This window comes from Dipodomys ordii, unplaced genomic scaffold, assembly GCF_000151885.1.
Source record: "Dipodomys ordii isolate 6190 unplaced genomic scaffold, Dord_2.0 Scaffold288, whole genome shotgun sequence".
NCBI lineage: Eukaryota > Metazoa > Chordata > Mammalia > Rodentia > Heteromyidae > Dipodomys > Dipodomys ordii.
In genome coordinates this window covers 364,841-391,335 of record NW_012267504.1, presented here as the reverse complement: position 1 = coordinate 391,335, position 26,495 = coordinate 364,841, and the positions used below count along the sequence as shown (strand labels likewise).

The following is a 26,495-nucleotide window of genomic DNA, read 5'->3' as shown; positions in this document are numbered from 1 at the left end:
ACTGTATTTATGTGGGTATAATTTGTGGAGGGGAAGGAGAAAAACAAATCGTTTAAATAGGGATACAGGTGGACCCATTGTAACAATGAGATGTACAAGTCGTTATGTCGAAAACGAACTTTACAACTTTGATGGGGAGGGGGGGAGGACTGGGTGGGGGGTCCGGGGGAGGATGGGAAGGGATGGGAAGGGGAACAAAGGAGGAGGCTACAATGCTTGATAAGAAATGTACTCATTATCTTGTCCATGTAATTGTAACCCCTCTCTACAGTATTTTCACAATAAAAAAAAAAAGAAAATGTAACAGGAACACAGAGTTGCTGCTAGAGGGTTAATTGGGGCAGCAGTCCTGGGGGATGCTGACAAGCAGAGAGTTGGCAGATGTCAAAAGGCTAAGGAGAGGGTGGAAACGAGCAATTCTGCTTCCTTACCTGCACCATTCAGTAGGGATGCCTGTGCTGTTTGTTTGATGTCTGCATTTGGGGCTTAAATTTGGGGCCTCAAACCTTTTCTTGGCTTTCTTGCTCACTTTGGGTATGCTACCAACTTGAGGCACGTCTCTCATCCAGAATTTTGCTGGTTAACTGAAGATAGTCACATGAACTTTTCTACCCAGGCTGGCTTTGAACCTGGATCCTCGCGGTTCCAGCCTCCTAAATACCTAGGATTATAGGTGTCAGTTGCCTGCTCTTTTGTGGTTTTGACTGTACAAATAATACACAGAGCGGAGAGATGGGCCCCGCTAAAAAGAGAATCTAGGATGGGTTTGTAGGACAAAGGAAAAGTCGGGGAATGTGCTGGTGGGTCAGATTACACTTGAACACTGCCGCCAAGCCTCCCAAAACACCGAAGGACTACATTTCCCAGAAGCCTTCCCGCACCAGCTTCCGGTTTGGATCAGCCAATGAGATCCCGCGAGATTTAGAAGGCGGAAGTGAAGCGGAAGCCATTACTCTCGGGAGGCGGTCGCAATAAAAACACATGGGTGAAGGTAGGGTAAGTAACGGCTCGGTTTTACCTGTTGAGTCCCTTCCCAGCCCCCCCCCCCCCCCCCCCCCTTCCCCCCCCCCCCCCCCACTCCCGAGCCCCGTAGACCTCTCCTATGAATTCATCCTCAGGCGGCAGTTTCTGAGACATGTTCCCGCAGTTCTGTCAGCAGTGCTGTCCAGTCCCGCTTGGAGCCCTTTACCCCGTGGCATCCGTGAGGGTCCCCGAAACTGGGGGCGGAGGGGGTGTAGACGGAGGGAATTGGGGACCCCAAGGCCAGACAGCCAGGCTGAGGGGGTGTTTTAGACTCCGCGGCCGACGGTACGAAACTCTGGAGATGTGAGAACTGGAATTGGGCATTCAGAGAGCTCTGGTAAATCCGGGCGCCGGTGCTCTCGCCTGTAATCCCAGCTGCTCACCAGGATGAGGTCTGAGGACCACGGTTCGAAGGCAACGGGGACAGGAAAGTCCCGTTGAAACTCTTCTCTCCAGTTAGCCACCAAAAAGCCACAAACGGAACTGGGGCTCAAGTGGTAGAGGGCTAGCCTTTAGGAAAAAAATAATTAAAATAAAAAGATTAAAAGCTCGGGGGCAGTACCCACGCCCTGAGTTCAAGTCCCAGGACCCACACCATAAAGAAATACCCTTGAGGTTTTCAAAGTTCAACTTCGGGAGGAGGGGGAGTCAGGGTGCAAAAGCCTGATTGAATTTAAGACATGGGGTGAAAGGGTCGCAGGAAATAAACCACTTTGCTTTCTGCACTTATCGCTGTATTCGGTTGCATTTTGGCATCATAGTTTGGGGGCTGTTTATGTTGTTTCTTGACATAGTTTTAAATTGGAAACTAGGACATATGTGCAACAACAACAAAAAAAGTGCTAATTGTCACATACACAATTTCAACAGTTAGCAGGACCAGAATAATGTGTATGCACAAATTCAGCTGGAAAGGAGATTAGTAAGTTTCAATACTGGGGCTTGACCCCAGGAGGTGTGGGCAGTGTCCCTTAGCTTTTTTTTGCCTATAGGTGGCACTCTGCAACTTGAGTCAGACAGCCCCACTTCTGGCTTTTTGTTGATTAATTGGAAATAAGAGTGTCATAGACTCACGTGCCCATGCAGGCTTTGCACTGCCATCCTCAGATTTCAGCCTCCTGAACAGCTAGGATTACAGGGGGCTTGAAACCATTAGAGCTCAGCTTGTTGGGTTTTTTGTTTTGGTCAGGGGGCTTGAACTCAGAGCCTGGGAGCTGGCCCTGAGCTCTTTTGCTTAGACCACTTAGAACTGTGGTCCTCAGATCTCAGCTTCTAGAGTAGCTAGGATTACAGGCATAAGCCACCAGGCCTGGCCTAGCTTGTCTTTGTACTGATAGTGGGGCTAGAAACCAGGGCATGGTGCTCGTGAGCCACACTTCCACTTGAAGCTTTTTGCCTGTTAAATGTAGATGAGTTCAGATTTCTGAACCTTGATCCACAGATCTCAGCTTCTCTAGTAGCTAAGATTAAAAGCATGCATAATCTACCAATGGTGGGCTTTGGTAAAGTTTTACAAATATTTGCAAATTAAAGCATTTAGGTTCTGTTTCCTGTCTCCTATATTTGTGTAATTTGGGGTGGACTTCATAAATAGATTTATCATCTTTATCAGGCAGGTAATTGCATTTTCCTTTGAATTGTACACATTTTGTTTCCTTTACTGGGCTGGCTGGAAATGACTGGACTTTGGTTAGCAAATCTTAGGCAGTACTATTTTCTTTCCAATTTTAAAGAGAAACTACTATCTGCTGGAAGTTTTTCTAATAGTTTCTCCTAAAGAAAAGTACTCTTCAGCAAAACAGCTTTTCTAGTAAATTGCTCTAGGCCTTTATCAATTGACTTAATTATGTACATACATCTCTATTGTGGGAAGTTTCTGACACCTCAGTTCCTGTTCAGGCCAGAGAGCTACTGGATATTTTGTTATGGTGAAATTTTTTTTTTTGGAATTTATCCATTCACCTGCCAAAGTGTTCATAATTTACTCATATATCTGCAATGTTTTAGAAATTAGAAGTGTTTTCATTTTTAATACTTAATGGTTATTTTGTTTGTTTTTGTTTTTTCTGTATAGACTCTTCATGTAGACAAAGCTGGCTAGAACTCAGGATCCCTCTTGAGTGCTAGGATTACAGACATGAGTCAGTCACTATGCCTGGTTTAGGCAATGATTTTTTTTTTTTAACTATCTGGGTGCTGGTGGCTCACACCTGGAATCCTAGCTATGCATGAGGCTAAGATCTAAGGATGGTGGTACAAAGCCAGCCTGGGTAGGAAAGTCTTATCTCTAACCACCAGAAAAGCTGAAAGTGGAGCTGTGGTTTAAGTGGTAGAGAGCATTAGACTTGAGCAAAAAAGCCCGGGATCTGAGTTCAAACATTAGGACCAGCACAAAAAAAAGTTGGGTCAGAATTTTGCTTGTTTTATGCCATGTGTTTTCCATTTCATACCTTTGTTTATTTCTATGTCTACTTGACTTTGGTGTTATATTTCTTCTTGCTAGAAAGTGATGGATCTGGCATCACGAGGGACGAGGCTGGAACTCAGGTACTGTGTGGGAGGCCTGCAGTTACAGATTTAAGGCCACTCAGCATTACCCTTCATCCTGTCCCCCTCACTTGCCTCATCCTGTTCTGAAGCCAAATATAGATTCTGATAAAAGTAGAATTGAATGAAAACAGGACAGGGTGACAGTTCTACCCTGTTATAAAGAGAAATTAAACACTAGGTCTGACAGGTTAATCCCCCTTTCCCAATGGCTGCCCACTGTGTTTAGCATTCTGATTTATCAGTCTGGTTTTGTGTATTTTGCAGGAAACATGTTTTGTAGCTGTTCCTAGAACGGGTGATCTGACTCCTGTCCCTCTTCAGGCCGGCAGCTCTTGGTGACCCCCTCCAGCCCTGACAAGCACTGGTGGCAGTGGAGATGGAGGTAAAGAATTGCTCAGATGCTGAGCTCTGATCTGGTTTGCACCACTGCAGAATGCGGGGAGGGGAGGAAGGTATACAGGCCTGAGGTCCTTGTGGTGCCATCTCAGATTTGAGCCACCTTGTCCAGTGTGTTGTGTTCTAGTCTCTGTATCCCTGTTAATTTCACAGGACCTTCTGAGAAGGTTCTAGACCCTCCAGATTCTTTAAGCCCTTTCTTGGTGGCCTCACCAAGACATTAGCCCCATGGAAGCCTAGGCAGGCAAATGCGGGTCCATTTCATTCATTCATCCTTTTGATTCATTTTCCTATTTGCTTTTTTTTTGGGGGGGGGGGTAATTGGTGTGGGGCTTGAACTCAGGGCCTGGGCATTCTCCCTAAACTGTTTTGCTCAAAGCTAGCTCTCTACCACTTTGAGGACATCTAGTTTTCTGGTAGTTAATTAGAAGTAAGAGTCTCAAGGACTTCCCTGCCCAGGCTAGCTTCTGCAGTCCTCAGATCTCAGCCTCCAGAGTTACTAGGATTGTAGGCTGTACCACTGGCCCCATTTTTGTTGTTGTTGTTGTTTTTGTTTTTTTTCTGTTAGAGTGAGACACTGTTACACTATTGTAGCTCTGTAGAAACAGGGATCAAAGCATCAGACAATTCAAAATTTTGTGTTTTGGAGCTTATTGTCAGGTTGGGTACACGATAAATGAGAGACAACAAAAAGTGAGCCTTTGGGGAGACTTTTTATCAGCAAAAAGCAGTAAAAAAAAAAAAAAAACAGAAGTAGAATTTTTGCCAGCAAAAAGCCAGAAGTAGAGGTGTGGCTCAAGTGGAAGAGTGACAGCTATGAGCAAAAAAGCAGGAAGAAGGCCTGGAATTCAAGTAATTCACTGGCATTCTAGTACATTCTAATGCATTCACACTGCACAGTTTTTATATATTTTTTGGTAGTGGAACTTTCAGCCTCACACTTGGTAGACTGGTATTCTGTCACTTGAGCCATTTTTCAGCCTTGCTTTTTTCTGGTTATTTTGGACATAAGGCCTAGCAAACTTATCCATTAGCCTAAACTGTGATCCTCCGTATCTCACCTTCTTAAGTAGCTGGGATTACAGGCCTGAGCCACCAGTGCCAGGCCTGTATGTCATTCCTCAGTTAAACTCAGACCTGCCTGGTGTCATTACTTTTACCACAGATGCCCCTTGCAGAGAGGCCCATCAGGAGGAGAGTGGCTTGCTTATTCTCTCCATGCCCGTGAGGAGAATTGACTGCCATTCCCACAGTATGGCCGCCCTGGGTCTGTCTCCCACATTAAGTAAGTGCCTGGCTTGTCACCTTCAGAAATCATAGGTCAAGGGATGTGTAGACAGAGCAAGTGGGTGGGCAGAATGAACATGGTAGGGGTTGCCCAGCAACTGACAGCCTTTGGAGGTCTAGGGCAGCTAGAGTTGAGAGGGTGCAGTGTCCCCATACCACTAATTGCCTGACGAAAGTGGAGCCCAGTAATTACTTCACCTGCCAGAGCTGCTGTTTCTTCTCTCCTAAATTCACTCAAAATCTTTTTGGTATGCCATGACCTCATGCGGTAGGCTGCAGGCCAAATACAGGTGACCTAAAAATATTGTAAGAAATTTCTTTCAGGCTATGTGCCTGAGATACCTGTGAAGCATCACTAAGATCCTCATTATGTACATTATGTACATACCAGTATTAGAAAACCCTCCCCCCATTCTGAAACACAAAACATTTGTAGTCCTGAGTGTTTTGGGTACAGGATATTTGACATGTGTATTGCTTCTCATGGACATAACACCCTGTTTTTATTTCTGTCTTTGAGAGGAGCAGGGCTGCTCTGCTTTATTGATAAATTGTGTAAGGGGGAGAGGGTGTGTGGACATTCATAGTTGTTGCAGAGAGCTGATTGTCATGCATCTTATTTCCTCCTGTAGCCATGTCTGTCCAGGACCCTGCCTGTCTCCAGGAGCTAGAATTTCCTTTTTCGTCAAAACATCATCCCTGTCCCCAGAATTTGCACCTGATTGCTTGGCGTGGTCTGGAGCCTTGCACACCATCCATTGTTGCTTCTCAGGTACACAAAGGTCTTAGGGCCCCAGGGCAAGATGAGCATTTATTTCTTGGCCTGCTCCCACCACCTTTACTGGGGAATTCTTTAGATGCTCATCCAGGCCAGCAGATGCCTGGTCAGAGCCAAGGAGAGAGCCAGGGATGGTGGCTGGCTGGCTTCATATTGGAAATTTATGTAGCAAGTGTTTCTCTCAGGCTTGCCTAGTGCTCAGGCCCACTTATGCTCAGACCTAGAGGCAGAGGGGAAAGCAGGCAAGAAATGCCTCAAGCGAGACATCCAGCCTTGTTTTGGAAGAATTGAAACTGCCACAAGAGCCCCTCACAATGAGAAGTTGTTAAGCTGTTTGGGGACTTGCCACCTAGAATAGATACCAAGTCCCAGGACACATTCCCTGGAAATCCACTGTTAAGTCTTGTGCCCAGTGTTTCAGCATCTGCCATATTCCCATGAATACCCATAGCGGGTTGCTTACTGTCTTCAACTGTGTGTGCTGTGGCAGGAGTCTGTGACTTTCCAGGATGTAGCTGTGGACTTCACTGAGAAGGAGTGGCCCCTGTTGGATTCCTCTCAGAGAAAGCTGTATAAAGATGTGATGCTGGAGAACTATAGCAACCTGACTTCCCTGGGTAAGGCTGGTTCCATCTCATCATGCAGGACCTAAGCAGAGACTTAGGGACAGCAAGCAGAGCTGAGGTTCACCCTCCACAGAGTGTTGCAGGTATTGAATCTTGACCATCCTATTCACCTTGACCTCAGGGCATTCTCATGTGTGTCTGATGGCCTGCATAGATTTCTGAGATTGATTGTTTTGCAGGATGAACCATGTAGGTATTTGTGGTTTCAGTACATTAAGAAAACAAAACTGTTTTCCTTAGAAAAGTGACACCACCATTTTGTTCTTCCTAAGTCAGACTTGTTCACCTCCAGACCCAAAGAGACAAAAATGCTGACCTAGGCCAAACAGAAAGGGGTGTCCTCTCTTAGCTTGTTGTGTCTCTCCTCCTGAGCAGGGTATCAGGTTGGCAAACCCAGCCTCATCTCACACTTGGAGCAAGAGGAGGATCTGAGGACAGAAGAGAGGAGCATGGAGCGAAGTCCCCTTTCGAGTGAGTGAGCATCAAGCAGACACAAGTGCTTTTGACTTGGTTCTCATCAGTGATGGCAGTGGTGGGTGTTTATCCATTTACTTTTTCTGTAATGAAATACCTGAGGCTTAGTAGCAATAAAGAAGGTTTGTTTCACTTCCAGCTCCTAAGGCTCAGAAAAATATGAAGTTACCCTCCTGGCAAGGGCTTCCTCTAGCTGCATCACAACATAGCAATGGCATTGTAGTGTGTGAACCAATTTGAAAGGGAAGTAGAAGCAGAAAGCTTCAAGACACATGCAAAAGACCTAGGTAAGGCCAGTCTCACTCTTAGAAGAAATCACTCACTCAGAGACAAATGTCTCATGTGATGTGTAGGTGCCTTCAGAGACCTGGCACCTCCCACCATCTTGGCATGTAACAAGGCCCAGGCCTCCACCATGTGACCTCCCAGCTCTAGGTTGGAGTCCACTGGGTAATACCTGCCACATAGGAAATTTTTTCTCTTTGACTTCTGTCTCCTCCTACTGCGTCTTTGGTCTCTGTGTTTCTTAACTTTGAATCTGATATTTCCATACGGAAATATATGCTTGACTGTCTGGATGCTGTTGCTGTGTTAGCAGTGTCAGTCTTACTTGAGTTAGATTTCTTCCCCATCATTTCCAAGTAAACTACACAACCAAATTTTTATTGGCATATATTAACTGTACCCGAGGAACTCTATGACATTCCACACACACATGTAATATACTCAGCCACATTCAACTCCTTTGTTATTCCTTCCCCTTTCCTCCCTCCCTTCTGCCTAGAAGACATACCCTCCACTTTTCATGGCCTTTCCTTCACCTCCCACTTGTCTGTGGGACTCCTTGATTCCTCTTAGAACACATGACAGTCTCTAGTTGCTCACATCCATTTTCTTGAAAGCCATCTAATTTTCTTTATGGAGGAGTAACACTCTGGCTATATGCAAAAACCTTTTTTTTTTCATTCAGTAATGAACAAAGTAGCTTATTTAACTTCTTTGGTTATTGTGAATAGCTTACAGGTATCTCAGTAGTAAGCTGACTTTGATTAGTTTCATGTAATCCTGAAGTAGTATGGTTCAATCTTATGGAAGTTCTATTCTTAATTTTACTTTTACCTGTTTATTACTTTTATTATTATTATTATTTGGTGCTAGTTCAGGGGCTTGAACTCAGGGTCTGGACACTGTTCCTATGCTTTTTTTCCCCACTCAAGGTTAGTGTTCTACCACCTGAGCCACAGCTCCCCTCTGGTTCCTTTGGTGGTTAATTGATAATAAAGAATTTCACAGACTTTCCTGCCCGGGCTGGCTTTAAAGCATGATCCTCAGATTTCAGCCTCTTGAGTAGCTAGGATTACAGGCGTGAACCACTGGTGCCTATTTTTAATTTTTTGAAGGACTTGTACACTAGTTTCCATAGTGAGACACCAGTGTTTTTCACAGTTGTCTTGCTCATGCTGGGATTCTTCCCTTCTACAATGGATTTCACAGTGCACAGTTAGTGTTTGCAAAGAAATCCATCTGGTTCTGTTCCCATCGTCCTGCCATTTGCTTTTTTTCTTACAGCAAGTTAATGATTCTCCAATTATTTTCAGATTGGGAAACTCCATGTAAAGCCAAGTGGTCAATTCTCATGGAAAACATCTTTGGGAAGGAAGTGTCCAGTGGTGTGACAATGGTAAGATTTCCTTTGGATAATTTTGGATCTTCCATCTTAGAAGTGATTGGGGTGGCTGTAAATTGAAAAGTAGTCAGAAGCAGGTAATTAGAATCCAGACTTCCAGAGATGCTGAATATCACTGGGCTTTGGTACCTGCTCCCAGGCCTGTCAGCATCTGAGGATGTTCAAGTTCCTTATATTAAATGGTGAGATACATATCTACATGGAATCCAGCCATGTCTTCTTATCTGCTTTAAAAATTCTCCAGATATTCAATAATATCTAGTACAAGTATAAGTGTTATCTGAGTAGTTTTTCTTAGTGTATTTTGTACATATGCATTACAAATTCAGGGCTGAGTTTTGTTGAAATCCAGACATGGAGCCCACTGATATGGAAGCTTAACTATTGTTGTTTTGGGAAAATACCCCAGCCTTAACCCAGACTTACTCATTTAAGAGTTTATATAACTTGGCTCACCTTTGACTACTGAGGCCCTGAGTCTCTATGTGAAACTTAGCACAAAGCCTTATGCTATGCCGTTTACTTCTTGGGTTTTTTTTTTGTTGTTGTTATTAGGTATTTTTGTTTGTTTGTTTGTTTTGTTTTATCAGTTGTGGGGTTTAAACTCTGGGTGTGAGTGCTATCCCTGAGCTTTTTTGCCCAAGGTTAGCTAGTGGTCTACCATTTTGAGCCACAGCACTACTTCTATTGATTTTTGTTTTGTTGTTGTTTCTTTGTTTAGGGACTCATAGCTCAGAAAGCCTTGGAACCTTGAGTCCTCCTGACTCAGCTTTCTGAGTGCTGAGATTTCAAGTATATTATTATCAGCTGCCTTTTCTCTTTAATAGAGTCAAATGAGACAGGAATATCTTCAGTCATAGTGTGATGTGAGGTGTGTCTACTCATGCTATTCAATGCTTAGATGTAAGGCTGGAGCTGGGGCTCCATGGTAGAGAATGCATGAAGCCTTGATTCAGTTCTTAGCATCAATCAAATAATTTTTTTTAATGTAATAAATGTTGGAAATGCCCAGGTCAACTCTCAATCCTGTTGAACCGACAGGAAAGGAGCCTAACTGAGAAGTCCTCTGACTATGCCAACTTATTTGAAGTCTTAAGCATGGGCCCTCATCTTCCTCAGCCAATGGGAAGTTCTGCTGTGAAGAGACCCTATCACCATTACACTTGTGAGATCTCGTTCAAGACCAGGACCCACCCAGCTCAGCACGTGAGTGTGTATGATGGGAGGAAAATGCACGAATGCCACCAGTGCCAGAAAGCCTTCACCACAAGCGCCTCCCTGACTCGGCACCGGAGGATCCACACAGGGGAGAAGCCCTATGAGTGTGGGGACTGCGGGAAAGCCTTCAATGACCCATCAGCCCTCAGGAGCCATGCGAGAACTCACCTCCAAGAGAAACCTTTTGACTGCAGTCAGTGCGGAAACGCCTTCCGCACCCTATCAGCCCTGAAGATCCACATGCGTGTTCACACCGGTGAGAGACCCTACAAGTGTGAGGAGTGTGGGAAGGCTTACGGCAGGAGCTGCCACCTCATTGCACACAAGCGGACACACACTGGAGAGAGGCCCTACGAGTGCCGGGACTGTGGGAAAGCCTTCCAACACCCGTCGCACCTGAAGGAGCATGTCCGGAACCACACGGGGGAGAAGCCCTATGCATGCACGCAGTGTGGCAAAGCATTCCGCTGGAAGTCCAACTTCAATCTGCACAAGAAGAACCATCTGGTACAGAAAACCTATCAGTGCAAAGAATGCGGCAAATCTTTTGGGGATCTCCTGTCTCGACAGAAACACATGAGGCTCCACATCGTAAAGAAGCCCGTGGAGTGTCACCAATGTGGAAAAAACTTCCGGAACCAGTCCATCCTAAAGACACACATGAATTCCCACACCGGAGAGAAGCCATATGGCTGCGACCTCTGTGGAAAAGCCTTCAGTGCCAGCTCCAACCTCACTGCACACCGGAAGATCCACACCCAGGAGAGGCGTTATGAGTGTACCGCATGTGGCAAAGTCTTCGGTGATTACCTGTCCCGCAGGAGACACATGAGCATCCATCTAGTTAAGAAACGCGTGGAGTGTCGACAGTGTGGGAAAGCCTTCCGGAACCAGTCCACACTGAGGACACACACGCGGAGTCACACGGGAGAGAAGCCATATGAGTGTGACCACTGCGGGAAAGCCTTCAGCATAGGCTCCAACCTGAACGTGCACCGGAGGATCCACACAGGAGAGAAGCCCTATGAGTGCCTCTCCTGTGGGAAAGCCTTCAGCGACCACTCATCCCTCAGGAGCCACCTGAAGTCCCATAGGGGAGAGAAACTCTTTGTACCCTCTGTGTGGAAAAGGCTTTAGTGAGTACTTGGGTGAGCTAGACCAGAAGCCTGCAGGAGATTTGCTCTAACTTTCCAGGGAGTAAGCAGTACTGGTTCTTTCTGTGAGTGCTTGTGCACCTACACTATGGGGAGGACTCGAACACATATCAAGCTCTGAAACACCCAAGAAGTTTGGGGAGAGAAGCTTAGCTTAGCATTTAGTGTTGAAAACCATTTCAGTGCATCTCATCTTCTGGGTCTATAAGGGGCCATCTCTGTCACTGTGATGGCAGGATGGTCTCTCCTGATCTCACTCATGACGAAAGCACCAAAGCACAAAGCAAGGAATGTGGCAGGGGGGCCAGCTGCCTGGAAACATTTTTGGTTTCTAGAATGGGGAATAGTGCTATGGGCACCTGGCAGCCATGTGATTATCCTGTTAGTGCCCGGGAGCCCCCCACCATGTCAGTGTTGCTGAGGCTGATCAGTCTGCATGATTCCACAGTTGTCTGCAACAACCCCTCAGGTCTTGTGGTTCTCATGAACACTTCTGCTAGGAAATAACATTTTCCTTTGAAAACTTATAAATGTAATGCAGTTCTTACAGGAAGCTCGTGAGAACTTTACGCTGCTGATAAATCTTGAGTAGAAATGATTTGTATGCATTGGAGAGGGACCCCAGCAAGTGGTTTCTCCCTTGAGTATGGGATTGCACTTAGTTTTCCCTGGTGCAAACATGCCCAAGCTCATTCATCCTTACTCTTGATGTTCATGGTTATGCTATTCATTACAAAATGTATGTATGTAATTTTTATTTTTAAAAATTTTTGTCAGTCATGGGGCTTGAACTCTGGTTCTGGGCACTGTCCTAATTTTTATTTTTTTATTTTCTTTTTTGTTGTGGGTCTTGAACTCTGGGCCTGGGAGCTGTTCCTCTACTCTTCAGCTCAAGGCTAATAGCACTCCACCACTTGAGCCACAGTGTCACTTCCGGCTTTTTTTTTTCTGCTTAAGTGGTACTAAGGAATCGAACCCAGTGCCTCATGCATGTGAGGCAAGCACTGTACCACTGAGCCACCTTCCTAGCCCCCATGTATTTTTTGTATGAACTTTTTCTGCAGCTTCATTCTAGATAGATAACCTGGTGATTAACTTACTTGACCAATGGCATATTTATCACTGTTCTTTACTGGGTAAGATGGGGATTTTTCAGTACCTGTCTGTTGCTGGTATCAGATCCAAATGGGTAGTGATCCAAGTATGGAGTCTTGATCACATGGGATCCTTTGGAGTGCTTGTGGCCTGCTGTCCAGCCAGGGCAGCTGAGGCTTCCAAGTGTTGCCCTAGTTTTCTCTCTTATTACATCGAAGAGGTCAGGTTCTGTCTCAGTTGAGTTATTTAGAACAGTTTCTGTTGCAGCTGGTACCATCCACTTCCACTAACAGATGAACAGTAGGTTCTGTCTACATTCTGTTTTTCTGGTCTTCCCCCTACTTGTTACCTTGCAAGGAGATCCAGGATGTAGTACTGAAAGGTCCATCTGTTAACCATGAGGATGAAAACTGCAATCTAAGAAGACAATGCAGATGCTAATGCATTGTGATCCTGGGCTCCCTGTGGCTCTGAGTGTGTTTGCCAGCCTCATATTTGTTATATTTCCTATTATATGAAGAAAAATAAAACTGGTTAATGACGTAAGCTGCTGTGGAAATTCCATTGCTTTTGATGTTGCTTTACTGATGAGTAAGAAGAATGTTTTCTAGCTCACTGGATGGAGCCCCTGCTCATTGCTGAGGTGGTTACTGCTATCTCTACATAAGCTATAATGTGGACATAAATGAGTATGGTTTTTCAGGCTGTGTGTGTTTGTGTGCATGTGCACACATGCACCATTATTGGAGCTTAACTTGGCCTTTTTGCTCACAGCCCCCACTCTACCACTAGAGCCATGTGTACAAAACATATAGCTCTTTTATTTTTTTCTTCCTCCCAAAGCAATAAAAAGCTCAGGATAAAGGGAGCATTTATACTACATTATGTTTATGCTGCTTGACTATATATATATATATATATATATATATATATATGTTGGAGATACTTCTGGTTCTTTTGTGTGAAAGAACTTGAGCTTATGACTTTGACTAGAACCAGTCCCTGGCAGGCAGTGCCTCTGTCAGTACTTAAAACATGACTCATTGAGCTTTTGGAGCCAGTGAAGGGGGATCTATAGCAAGGAGGTAGATGGTAAATGCTATGGAGAGGATCTTGCTGGTAAGGATGTAGGTAGATGATGGGTTGGTCCACTAAACCTGTGCTGTGGATGGTGTACAACTGTTTTTGACCGCTTGACCTTTTCAGGAAAGGCTGCACAGAAATAACTGTTGAAGAGACAACTGCAGATTTCAGGTTACCAAGCCTGCTGAGGAGAGGAAGTAAGTGAGAAGTGGATTTGGAAAGTGTCTGGAGGAATCATAAAGGTATTTTCTCTTTTGACAGCAATTACAATTTTTTTTTCTGTGAGATTTTGTGTTTGCGTGGTTCTAACTAAGAAGTGAAAAATACTTTTAACATTGTCAAAACTTCTGTTGTTTTCAAGAAGAGTTGAATCTATATTTTCTTGTTTTTGGTTTTTGGATTTTTGGTGCTAGGACTGGAAGCCAGTGTGGAACATGATAAGCACTTTGCCACTAAGCTTCTCCTCACCCCAGATTGCTTCTTTTCTTTTTTTGTCTGTTCACTTTTATCATATTTAATCTTACTCTCTTGCTCAAGAAAAAAACAATCATCTTTCATTTTAAGAACATAGGTGCATACTTGGCTTCAGCCAACTACTAATTTTGTTGATTTCAAATTTTTATTTTATTTATTCATTTATTTTTGTTCCTGTACTGGGGCTGGAACTTGGGGCCTTGCACTCTTGTTTAGTGTTTTTACTCAAGGCTGGTGCTCTACCACATGAGCCATACCTCCACTTCTGACTTTTTTGCAGGTTAACTGGAGATAAGAATCTCTTATCGTTGTCTAGCTGGGCTGGCTTTGAACCTCTATTCTTAGGTCTCAGGTGTCCTGAATAGCTAGGCTTGAACCACTAGCACCTGACTGAAAATTTGACTTTTAAGCCAACTAGTTACTCCATCGGAGACTAAGGAATCCTGTTTCCCAGAAGTTTCTCTGCTTCATCCAAGAAGATAGTAGACTTAAACTCTTCCTATGGGTTAACTATTCTTTCCAGTTCACCTGTGAGAGAGTCATCCTTTTTCAGCAGAGGAGGAGATAGGTGGGAACATCCTGATTCCTTTCATACCATTGTCAGCTGATTCATCTGCTGGGTCAGAGAGCACAGTGAGTAGGTATATGGTTTTCTTCCTCTGCACCTAGTTCTTCAGTTATGCAGTTTACTTGCACCTTCCTAAGGGAAAAGTGCTCAATGATCTGTGGGCTTTACTGAAAAGTTTCTCAAGACTTATTAGTGAAAACAATAGCAATCACTTACTAGTTCTTACCTAGAGTTAGAATAAAGGTCTATATTCTCTGGAGACCGGGCCTTCAGAGAACAGAAAGAATGCTTCCTCCAAGTTGAGAAATGGAGTAATTATTTTGATTAGGAGGATTGGGAATTCAGCAGAAGTGCTCCCTCTGTGCCCAATTCCTCCATCACACCAGGTGTCTGGGCCACAGAAAGTAATGAGTTCCCATTAGCCCTGATGTGGCCCAGGGATCCTGTACCTCAGTGCATTTCCCTGCCAGTCCTCAGAACACACAAAATACGTCTGCAGTCTCTGGAGGAGACCTGTGATTACTGTAATCCAGTCTTAACTCACTCTGTGTTTTTAATTTCCAAAGTCTCCATCTGCAGTTTGTGTAATGTTTAAGGGACTCAGTTCTTACAGTAATACTTTTCTTCTCTAGGGGATCTTTTATACTTGTGCATTGAGTATCAGTTAAGTTCTCTGAACTTAGGTGTGGGCAAGAAAGAGACCCCTGAGCCAAGTAAAAGTTTTGGAAGAGAAATATAAACAGGACAATTACAAGAATAGTTCAGGAGACCCCAAGGGATGGGTGGTGAACCAGAGGCACAGAGAAGTGTGGAAGAGTTATAGAAACTTCCAGGAGCAGCAGTAAACAAGTCCTGATTCAGGGATACAGAAAAAGATGATACATAACATTACTGACACCAGGGTCCCTGAAGTAGATAATTCTAGAAGGGGCAGGAGGACTGGACAGGTTGTATAGCACATATTTACTAATACCACTGGGCATGGGCCCTGAGTTTCATCACACCCAGCAAAAAATATATATTTAAAGAAAGAGTTGAACTTAAAATATCCTTAACCATTGTGCCCTAGTACCTCTCAAATATAAGTGCTAGGTAACCTGGGATGGGAGCATGAGTAGTGGTCAGGCATCTGAAGTGGGAACCAGATTTGGGGAAGTCTGACCAGGAAAGGATAATGGCAAGCAGGTAGCTCTATGGCTTTACTTACATTTCACATATGAGGCTTCTACAGATAAGACAGGATGAGTTTCCTTTCAGGGCCTTGTGCAACCAGGCAGATGTTCTACCACTGAACTACATTCACAGAGCTTGCTCCCTCCTAAAGTACACATCAAAAAGAGGTCCCTGAGAAAAACTTCAGCATAGATTGGTAGCAACCACTATAGATAAGTAGGTAGGTAGATGGATGGATAGATAGGTAGGTAGATAGGTAGATAGATAGGTAGATAGATAGATAATGGAGGGAGAGAAGGATGATGAATGGGTAGATGATATACAGATACTGAGGGTGAGGAAGGTAGGAGAGAAGACCCTGGATTAATAATGGATGGATTGATGAGATAGGTATATCAAACAAGACTGGTGTTCTGACAATGGGGCTCAGGGCCTCTTCCATGCTAGCTAAGCACTCTACCCAAGTTCTATCCCTTTTCCCAGATAGCAAGCACCAAAGTAAGATTCAATAAAATACACAGTGAAAGGTCAATGGCAGACTGTCCAGGTGTCACTATTTCTAGATGAAGATGGAAAAGAATGGATCAGGCATGAAGCTGGAACCTTGAAGAACTGAGAAGGTTTAGATGGGCCAGTATTGTATAGATATATGTTGTTTTGCTTGTCTTCTCCCAGCCTGTATACTTGAACTTGCTTTTTTCTTCCATTGGGGTTCATATGAGTTTATATTCTTGAGGAATGTTGTTACTTATTGGTTATCTCACTTTGCCTCTGCAGGAGAGCCTTTTGTTTAATTAACTGATTGAAGCTTATCAATTCTAATGGAAATGTCTCTTTAGAGCTCCCTTTAAGTCCTTGTTCCTCAGGTTGTAGATGAAGGGGTTCAGCATGGGGGTGTACATTACTGAAGCAATCAACCCCTCCCTGGAGGGGTGGGCTGTTTCAGATATGAGGTATACTCCAAGGCCTGCACTATAGAACAAGGTAACAAATGGAGAGGTACGACCTGCAGGTGGAAAATGTCTTGTACCTCCCTCTGGAGGAGGAAATGCTCGCTATAGAGGTGACATTTTTTTTTGGGGGGGGGTCCGGTCGTGGGCCTGAACTCTGGGCCTGGGCACTGTCCCTCAGCTCTTTAGCTCAAGGCTAGCACTCTACCACTTGAGCCACAGTGCCACTTCCAGCTTTTTTCTTTTTCCTTATGTGGTGCTGAGGAATCGAACCCAGGGCCTCAGGCATGCAAGGCAAGTGCTCTACCACTGAGCCACCTTTCCAGTCCTAGAGGTGACATTTCTATACTATGAAAATAGAATCCCAGATGGGGATAACACCCAACAGGCCAGTGACACAGTACAATAGAACATCATTGGCAAATGTGTCTGAGCAGGTGACCTTGAGGATCTAAGTGAGCTCACAGGAAAAGGATTTCCTGTTCTTCACAGGAGACCATTAGAACCATCAAACTTTGAAACAAGGAATAAATCAGACAGATCAACTAAGAAAATAGAAGCAGTAGAGCACAGAGGTGAGGGTTCATGATGACTGTGTAGTACAAAGCATAACAGATGGCCACATACTGGTCAGGCAACCACCATCAGTAAGAAGACATCTAGTCCAGAGAAAACCATGAAAAAATGCATCTGGGTAAGGCATCCTTCATAGGTAATGATTTTATTCTGGGCCTTTGTGCTCATCAGCATTGTGGACATTGTAGTGGAGATGAAGCAGATGTCATTGAAAGAGAGGTTGGAGAGGAAGAAGTACATGGGGTGTGGAGGTGAGGGTCAGAGGTGATGGCCAAGATGATGAGCAGATTTCCGAACACAAGGACCAGGTACATGGACAGGAACAGCCCAAACAGGAAAGGCTGTAAGTTCTCTTTGGAAAATCCTGAAAGGACAACTTTTGAAACAGCGGTTTGGTTCCTTGCTTCCATGTAACTGAGGAAGATGAACTGGGAAAGAAGGAAGAATATTCAAAAGAGGAATATATCATACATTGTAGCACGTTCACTCATGAATCCTCACATTTTATCATGGAGGTCTCTAGCACTCTAGTGCTCTGGGTTTCGACCCCAGTATGGAGGACAGACTGGTGACACATGCCTATAATCCCACCAGGCTGAGACAGAGTGATAAGGAGGTCAAGGCCAGTGTGATCTTCATCTTAATTATGACTAGTCAGTGTGTACAGATATTTTTTCTTGCCATAACTTCCTTAAAATACTGCATAATTACTATTCACTTAGCACTTGCATTGCACTAGGAACTAGAAGTCATCCTCTAGGATTTTGACCACACAGGTGAGTGTGGTGCATGTAGGTTCTGTGCAAGTACTATGCCTTTTTTTTTATTTGTTTTTGTTGGTCATGGGGCTTGAACTGTGGGCTTGGGCACTGTCCCTTCACTCTTCAGCTCAAGGTGAACACTCTTATCACTTGAGCCACAGCACCACTTCCAGTTTTCTAGTGGTTTATTGGAAATAAGAATCTCACTGACTTTCCTGCCTGGGCTGGCTTTGAACTGCGATCCTCAGAGCTCAGCCTCCTTAGTATCTAGGTTTAGGCTTGAGCCACCAGCGCCCAGCAGTTCTATGCCATTTTATTCAAGGGACCTGAGGCCCCACAGGTTTTGAGAGGTCCTAATGCCAATCTACTGCTGATATACAGAACTGCAATTGACTGGTTCTCAGAAAGTATTTATTATTTGAATGACAGTATAGAAGAAGGTTTTGAGAGTGATATACAGGCAATTCCCTCTCATAAAACCCTTTAGGGAGCTGGGTGCCGATGGCTCACACCTGTAATCCTAGCTACTCAGGAGGCTAAGAGCTGAGATCCGAGGATTAGTGTTCAAAGCCAGCCCAGGCAGGAAAGTCTGAGAGTCTTACCTCCAGTAAACCACTGTGGCTCAAGTGGTAGAGTGCTACCCTTGGGCTGAAGAGCTGAGGGACAGTGCCCAGGCCCAGAGTTCAATCCCCATGATTACCAAAAGCAAAAACAAAAAACAACCTTTAGGGTCTGGGTTCTGGCTCAGTAGTTGTCTGTGTGCTTAGCATGTGTGAGACCAGGGCTTCATTTCTAGTAGTGAAAAAAAAAGTCTGTAGTCAATTATAAAAATACCATGTGTCATTAAAGATTTTCAGTTGAACAGAAAGAACAGTGGCTTTCTATTCTTACTTGGCTCCATTAAAAAAAAGTCTTAGAGATGGGGGCATAGCACAAATAGGTAAAACTAGCATAAATAGTTAAAAAGTTAGAACCTTGCTAGACACCGATGGTTCATGCATGCTATCCTAGCTTCTCAGGAGGCTGAGATCTTAGGATCATGGTTCAAAGCCAGTCCAAGTAGGAAAGTCTTTGAGACTTTTTATCTCCCTCCAACCAAGAAGCCAGAAGTAGAGCTGTGGCTCAAATGGTAGAGAGCTAGCCTTGTACAAAAAATATCCAGGCCCTGAGTTCAAGTCCCAGGACTGGCATGTACCGCACGCGCTGCGTGCATGCGTGCATGTGTGCACATAAGCACACACGCATGCTCACAACCATACCATTGATATCCCCAGAGAGAACTAATTCCCCCCTCCTTTCACCTCTCTCCTTTCTCCTCTCTCCTCTGTCCTCTCTCTCTCCCTTCTTACTCCTTTCTCCTCTCTCTCTCTGTACCCTCTCACCATGGACACCACATGAAGCATCTTCTCAAATGGTGTCTCTTCTTTTCTTCTGGATCTTTCCATCTTCACAGGAAAGCAAGACATCTTTATAGAAGTACCCATCTCAGAGTTATGTTAGGCTTGGGGAAAGGCTCTGTAGATAATGAAATGTCTGTCTCAGCTCTTCTGAAGGATTTGTTCAGTGCAGAGATGGATATGAGGGCAGGCCAAAAAACAGGAAGAAGGAGATGAGGGGGATTAGGCATAGTGGGTGGGGCTTGAATTGTCCTGTCCAGAATGTGAACATATTGTTTGATTCCAATGTACATTTCCTACCTCTAGATTCTAGCCTACTCACCACACAACTTATAAGTAAAAGCCTTTAAATTTTTAAAATTTTTTTTGCCAGTCCTGGAGTTTCAACTTAGGGCTCGGGTGCTGTCTCTGAGCTTTTGTGCTCAAGGCTGGCATGCTACCACTTGAGCCATAGCTCCATTTCTGGCTTTTTAAAATGCTTAATTGAAGAGTCTTACAGACTTTCCTGACCAGGTTGGCTTCAAACCGCGGTCCTCAGATCTCAGCCTCCTAAGTAGCTAAGGTTACAGGTGTGAACCTCCTGTACTAGGCCAAAATTATTTATTTAATCTTTTATTTAAGTAGTTGTACACAGGGGTTTCAATTTAACATACCAATTTATGAGTACAAAGCATCTTGATCAATGTCATCCCTTCTATCATCCTCCCCCATCTCTCTGACTTCACCATTTGCCCTTACCTCTGCTACAGCACTTTGTGAACAATGCTAGAGGCATTCATTTGGGGTTTGTTCCTCTTACTTCTTATTAAATAAATCACTATTTTGATTATTTCTGGAGTTTCCCCCTGGGGATCAGGGTAATAATCTCTGTCACGCAGTGAATCCCCACTGGGGCTTTACCCATAGCTACATATCCCAGTTTCAACTGGGCTTTTTCTTCACCAAGAAATTCTCCTCCTGGGTACTACCTCCAGAGTACTGAGTTTCCCTTCAGAAGCATCTTACCCCATCTCCAGTTTTGTGACAAGTCTAAGGATGAAGACTAGTTAATTCTTCCTTAGCCTAAAGAGATCTCTGAAGAAATCCAGAGAAGAAATACACATGATTGTTTTTCTTTAAGTGTAATGTGATATGAGTAGGTTGTATTTTTTTCTCCAAGAGAATTGTCAGCATTTACTCAAAGAATAAAAGGTAGAACTTGAGTGTTCTTTCATAATAAAGGTATCTATGTTATTTTTCATCATCCTTTCAGGGTTCCTGAGAGAAGCAACTTACAGGAAGAAATATTTATTAAAGTTCATGGTTTTAAGAGGTTTCAGTCCATGGTTGGCTGGATTGATGGCTTTTAGCCTGTGGGGAGTTAGATTATGATGGCTTGGATCATGTGTTGGAGCAAAGATGTTCCCCTTATGACTAGGAAGCAGAGAGGAAAAGGCAGGGACAAAATACCTTTCAGAGGCATGTCCCCTACCACCTTGCTTCCTCCAATCAGGCATCACCATTTACAGTTTCTACAAGTGGATTAATCCACTGAGGAGGGAAGGATCTCCTCATCATCCAATCATTTCCTCAAAGCTCCACCTCTGAGCATTTCATTAGGGACTGAGACTTTCGGTAAATTATCTTTGAGAGAACATTTCAGATCCAAACCACCACAGGAGAAAGGGGAAGCAGAATTTTTCTCAATGGAAACTCCTGACTGAAAGTGTGAAAAGTTGGTCATTCTTCCTGTTTCTTCCAAAGGCACTTACTTTTACATGAGCAAAAGTCAGCAGAAGCTCGAGGACTCATTTTATAAAAATGTGTAAAGATACATTAAACGTGTTTTATGTGAATTTTGTTTATTAAATGTGTATTATTAGTATTAGTAGATGCATACAAATATGTCTTTTTCATATACTTATCTTGAGAAATGACTATAGTCTCTGATCCCATATACATATATATTGTAAAGTGATTTCACGTTCATGATGTGTATGTGTGTGTGTGTGGTGTGCTAAGACTGGGTCTTGAACTCCGAGTGCTGCCCCTCAGCATCACTCAAGAATAGCACGGTATCACTTGAGCCACATTTCCACTACCAGCCTTTTGGTGGTCATTGGAGCTTCCACCACATTTCTCCATATCTAAGTCTCTGAGTAGCTAGGATTACAGGTGTGTAAATTCATGGGGCAAAAGCACACTTTAGTCATGTGTCATAGAGCAAACCTTGGTCAGTAATTGTGCCACCTCTATGACAGTGGTCCCACAAGATTACACTGCTGTTGACATTGTGGCCATCCAAGTGTCAACATACCAGGATAATTATATAATGATGAAACTGACAACACATTTGTACAAATGCATCTCTGCCATTAAATGATATGCAACTCTATTTACCACTTCAGGAACAATGGATACTACGTAAGCCAAAGAAAATACATCCTGGGGCTGGGAATGTAGCTTAATGGTAGAATGCTCACCTAGCATCCATGAAGCCCTGGGTTAGATTCCCTCAGTACCACATAAAAAAGCCAGAAGTGGCACTGTGGCTCAATTGGTAGAGTGCTCGCCTTGAGCAAATTGGGTTGATTCTATATCTTAGCTATGGTGAGTAATGCTGTGATAAACATAGTTGTGCTGGTAGCTTTAGTATGGCCTTGTTTGTGGTCATTTGGGTAAATGCCCAGAAGTGGTATTGCTGGGTCATAGGAAAATTATATTTTGTCTTCTGAGGAACCTCCATACTACTTTCCAAAGTGGCTGAACAAGTTTACACTCCCACTAACAGTGCAGTAGTGTTCCCTTTTGGCCATATCACCTCCAGCATCTGTTGTTATTAGATTTGATAGTAGCCTAGTAGCCATTATTACTGGGGTGAGGTAGAATCTCAATGTTGTTTTGATTTGCTTTTTTTTTTTTTTTTTTGGTCGGTCATGGGGCCTGAACTCTGGGCCTGGGCGCTGTCCCTCAGCTCTTCAGCTCAAGAGTAGCACTCTACCACTAGAGCCACAGTGGCACTTCTGGCTTTTTTTTTCTGTTTATGTGGTGCTGAGGAATCAAACCCAAGGCCTCATGCATGCGAGGCGAGCACTCTACCACTGAGCCACTTCCCAGCCTGATTTGCATTTCTTTTATGGCCAGAGTTGCTGAACATTTCTTTATGTGTCTATTGGCTATTATTTCTTCTTCAGAGAAGTTTCTCTTTAAGTCTTTGACCCAGGTGTTTCTTTGAGGATTTGTTGGGGGATTTAATTTTTTGAGTTCTAAGTATATTTTAGATATGAGGGCCTTGTCTATTGTATGGATCAGAAAGTATAGTGTATATATTTATGTTGAAAATGAACTTTACAACTTGGAGGGGAAGTTGGGGAGGTGGGAAGGAAAGGAATAGTAGGGGAAAAACAAAGGAGGAGGTTACAATGCTTGATAGGAAATGTATTCATTACCTTACTCATGTAACTGTAACCCTCTGTACACTATTTTTGCAATAAAAACATTTAAAGAAAATATGGTATATATATATATATATATATATATATATATATATAAATGGAATTCTATGCTTCCATCAGAAAGAATGACACTGCTCTATTTGTAAGGAAATGGAAAGACTTGGAAAAAATGATACTAAGCAAAGTGAGCCAGACCCAAAGAAATGTAGGTCCCATGGGGGACCTAAAAATAAGGGAATAAATAAATACATTTAGGATAATCTTAGCAGATGAGCAGAATAGCTCAATAGCTATGTATTTCTGATCACATATGATGATGCTAAGCAAAATGAATTCTAAGACATGGACACAAGAGGGTTTTTTTTCTTGTTGTTTTTAAAGTATTATGTGATTTCTTGTTTCTTTTGTATGCTATTCCCCTTATGGAATATCCCCTGTTGGCACTGTATTTGATTTTGGTACCCTGGTATGATATATATGTTTATTTAAATTAGGGAAGGGGAACAACAGAATGGTGAGACAAAAGACAAGAGGGAGGTAATGCAATAGTGATATTCACAAGACAATATGTTGGAAATGATCTGTACAACTTAGTGGGGGGAGGGGGAATGCAAGTGGGAGAAAAATGAGGGAAGGGGTAACAAGTGTGACACAAATGTACTTATTACCGCATTTATATAACTAACTCTTCTGTATATCACCTTGACAATAAAAAAAGAAAAAGAAGCACAGGGATAGTGCTCAGGCCCTGAGCTCAAACCCCAGGACTGCCCCCCCCCCGAAAAAAAGAAGAAAGAGAAAATACATCCTGCCACAAGGTGAGGTTTTTGCATATGATCAAAAGAGCAGAAGCCACTGGAGACCTGTTGAATTTGTACACCAAATGGCTCCAACTAGATCCAATGTCAGTGAATAGACAGCAGTTATGGAAGAGAAGCCATGTTGGCTTTCTGCCTTGATGGCCTTGGACAGTTAGATAGAATCTGCAGAAATGCCTCCATCTTCAGCAGTTTCTACCTCATTCTCAATTCTTCTCTAGGCTCTTGTTACTAGAGCATGGTGGCATGATGGATGGATTGTGGGCTGTGCCATCTCTAAAAATCTAATTGGCTTAGAGTCAAATGTCCTGTTAAAGGAAAACATTGGTAGCATGCAGATTTTCTTATTGTTTTCATAATACTGCGTTTACCCTTACCTCCCATATGCAAATCACTGTCCATCTCGTTGAGTTGGTGACTTGTTCAAGACAATTCAGTGTGTTAAAATTGAGGTGTCAATCTTGAGATTTAGGTTCAAAATGATATTATTCTTTTGTTTTTTTGCTGGTCCTGGGGCTTGAACTCAGGGTTTGGGCACTGCCCCTGAGCTTCTTTGTGCTCAAGGCTAGTGCTCTACCTCTTGAGCCACAGCACCACTTCTGGTTTTTTCTGAGTAGTTTAATGGAGATAAGAGTCTCATGAACCTTTCTGCCCCAGCTGGCGTCAAACAGCAATCCACAGATCTCAGCCTCCTGAGTAGCTAGGATTATAGGCATGAATCACCAGTTCCCTGCTTTTTTTTTTTCAATCTCTACTCTGTTTTTATGTTGCTTGTCTGCTCTTACCAATGGAAAATGGTTGTCATGGAGATCTTCACCAAGAAGCCCATATAGTAAAGGACTTAGGAAGGCCTCTGGCCAATAGCCAATGACAACCTGAATCCTCATGGATGCATCCATGTGAATGAATGAGCTTGCAAGTATTTCCTCTCCCAGCAAAACTTCTCAACCATTACAGTCTTAGATAACACCCTGCTTTGCTGCCTTATATCATACCATGGATTAGCAAGTTCTAAATAAGTATGTAAACATCAGTAATTGCTTAGCTTTCATTTTGCAAAACTGACAAAGATTGCATATATGCAAGGAGTCTAATGTGATAAATCTAAATACATCATGAACTTGTCAATCAAATGAACATATTCATTACGATATAATTTAGGAAGGCAAGAAAGGGGGTGGTAAAGACACTTAAGATGTATTTTCTTAGCTATTTTTGTGTGGTTACTAAAGCGCATCAGGGTGTGGACACTGATGGCTCATGACTGTAATTCTAGCTGGTCAAGAGGCTGAGATCGAAGGATCATGGTTCAAAGTCAGAGCAGGCAGATAAATCCTTATTCTTATTTCCCAATTAACCAGCAAGAAGCTGGAAGTGGAACTGTGGCTCAAGAGGTAGAGCACAGAGAACAGCGGATCACCAGGAACAGAGAAACCTACCAGCTGGGAGTCTCCACGAGGATCCCACCCTCACCCCTCACTCACCACCGGAGCAGAGAGGCTCCATCCCGCCAAAGCCTCTCGGCACCAGCAGCGCGACAAAGGGACCTGTCGGCAGACCACCCGCCTGATCGCGATTGCAACGACCTGGCGGGGGCCGCCCGGGTCCCAGAGGCACAGGGGGCTGCCTGCAGATTACAACCCGCGAAGAAGCCACCTGAGCGTGGACACTTTTGACCCAACAGTTTCAACAGAGGCAGAGACAGAAAAGAATCACACAGAGCCAACACCGCCCAACCCAGCCCGCAACCACCCCAACTGAACTCAGATTGCAACAACAACTGATGACCTACACCACACAGAAACAACCAGCTCCAGGGTGAGTACCCCACAGGGGACAGTGTATCCCTCAAGTGAGACCAGAGCTGGAGGGAATCCCCAGACCTTGACCTAGACTCCCTACCCCAACACCCGGACCACAGGACCCACTAAAACTGGGAACTGTTCGAGAGCTCCACCAGCCCGTGGAGCACACTCTGCTGGCCAGGCCAGAGCAAGAGTGCCCGTGGAAGGGAGCTTAAATGCCCAAGCCAGGAATAGCGCCCCTGGGTCAAGACTACCAACAGTAGAAGAAATTTGAAATGTGTCCCCCAGGCTGCATAACCTAGGTGGTATACATATCAGCACAGGCCTAACTAGCGCGCTCCAGGCTGGGGCCGGAACCAGGCCCGGGCATCCGGCGCCTGAACAACACAACCAACTCCTCCCAACTGAAGTAAAAAGCTGAGCATACGCCTCAACAGAGGGGAGAAAATCAGGAAACAACACTTCCCGGGAAGCACGCCTGTGACAACAAAAGACCTGGAGGCCCAGGACAACAGAAGCCCAAACCCCACCAAAACTCCACCCATATACCCTAGGCTGGGAATTGGGCAACACAGGCTGCCAGGACCTGCTGGTAAGCAGGAACTCAGGCTGTTAAGGCGGCTCAGCAATAGAGTGATAGTCTTGGATGTATGAGGCCCTGGATCTGATTACTCAGCATCAAAAAAGCAAAAAGGGTTAGAAGTGGTGCTGTGGCTCAAATGGTAGGGTGCCAGCCTTGAGCTGAAGAGCTGAGGGACAGCACCCAAACCTAGAGTTCAAGCCCACAACCAGCCCAAAACAAACAAAAACACATCAGGAACCCATAGCAGACTCCAGTATTTGGGAGAGTGCATCCAGAGCATCTGATCTTCACAAGAGCACCCGTAGGAGCAAACACAAGCAGTGTAGGCTGCTCAACCCTTCCAAAGGCGGGAATTGCCAGCAATCTACAGCAGAGAGCTGAGAATCCTAAGTAAGTCAGAATAGCAGCTGGAAATAGGCTCCCAACAGAACCCAGATCAGGCACAGACTCTCTCTACCAATACAGAATCAGCAACCAAACAAAGACAGACACACCAAAACAAAATTGCAGATCAGTCTCCTGAACCCCCATGTGAAAATCACAGAGAAAAATTACAAGGTTTACCACCACCCAGGACAGCAAGCT

At 44.0% G+C, this 26,495-nt stretch overlaps 1 protein-coding gene and 1 pseudogene across 3 annotated transcripts; one reads left to right on the top strand and one right to left on the bottom strand.

The window, feature by feature from the left end:
- The first annotated feature begins 929 nt into the window (after nt 1-929).
- Znf317 (zinc finger protein 317) lies at nt 930-11,991 on the top strand. 3 transcript variants are annotated; one of them, XM_013036447.1, is made up of 9 exons: nt 959-996; nt 3,527-3,570; nt 3,838-3,955; nt 5,135-5,254; nt 5,889-6,028; nt 6,525-6,651; nt 7,036-7,131; nt 8,733-8,815; nt 9,863-11,991. In XM_013036447.1, exons 4-9 carry the CDS (start codon nt 5,188-5,190, stop codon nt 11,174-11,176), a joined length of 1,827 nt encoding a protein of 608 aa, XP_012891901.1. In that variant the 5' UTR covers nt 959-996; nt 3,527-3,570; nt 3,838-3,955; nt 5,135-5,187; the 3' UTR covers nt 11,177-11,991. The 3 variants fall into 3 exon arrangements, with proteins under 3 accessions (XP_012891900.1, XP_012891901.1, XP_012891902.1); XM_013036446.1 differs by lacking the exons at nt 3,527-3,570; nt 3,838-3,955 and having other exon boundaries at nt 930-991; XM_013036448.1 differs by lacking the exons at nt 959-996; nt 3,527-3,570; nt 3,838-3,955; nt 5,135-5,254; nt 5,889-6,028 and having other exon boundaries at nt 6,583-6,743.
- Nucleotides 11,992-16,986: 4,995 nt separating this feature from the next.
- Nucleotides 16,987-17,902, bottom strand: LOC106001361 (annotated as a pseudogene).
- Nucleotides 17,903-26,495: the final 8,593 nt, after the last annotated feature.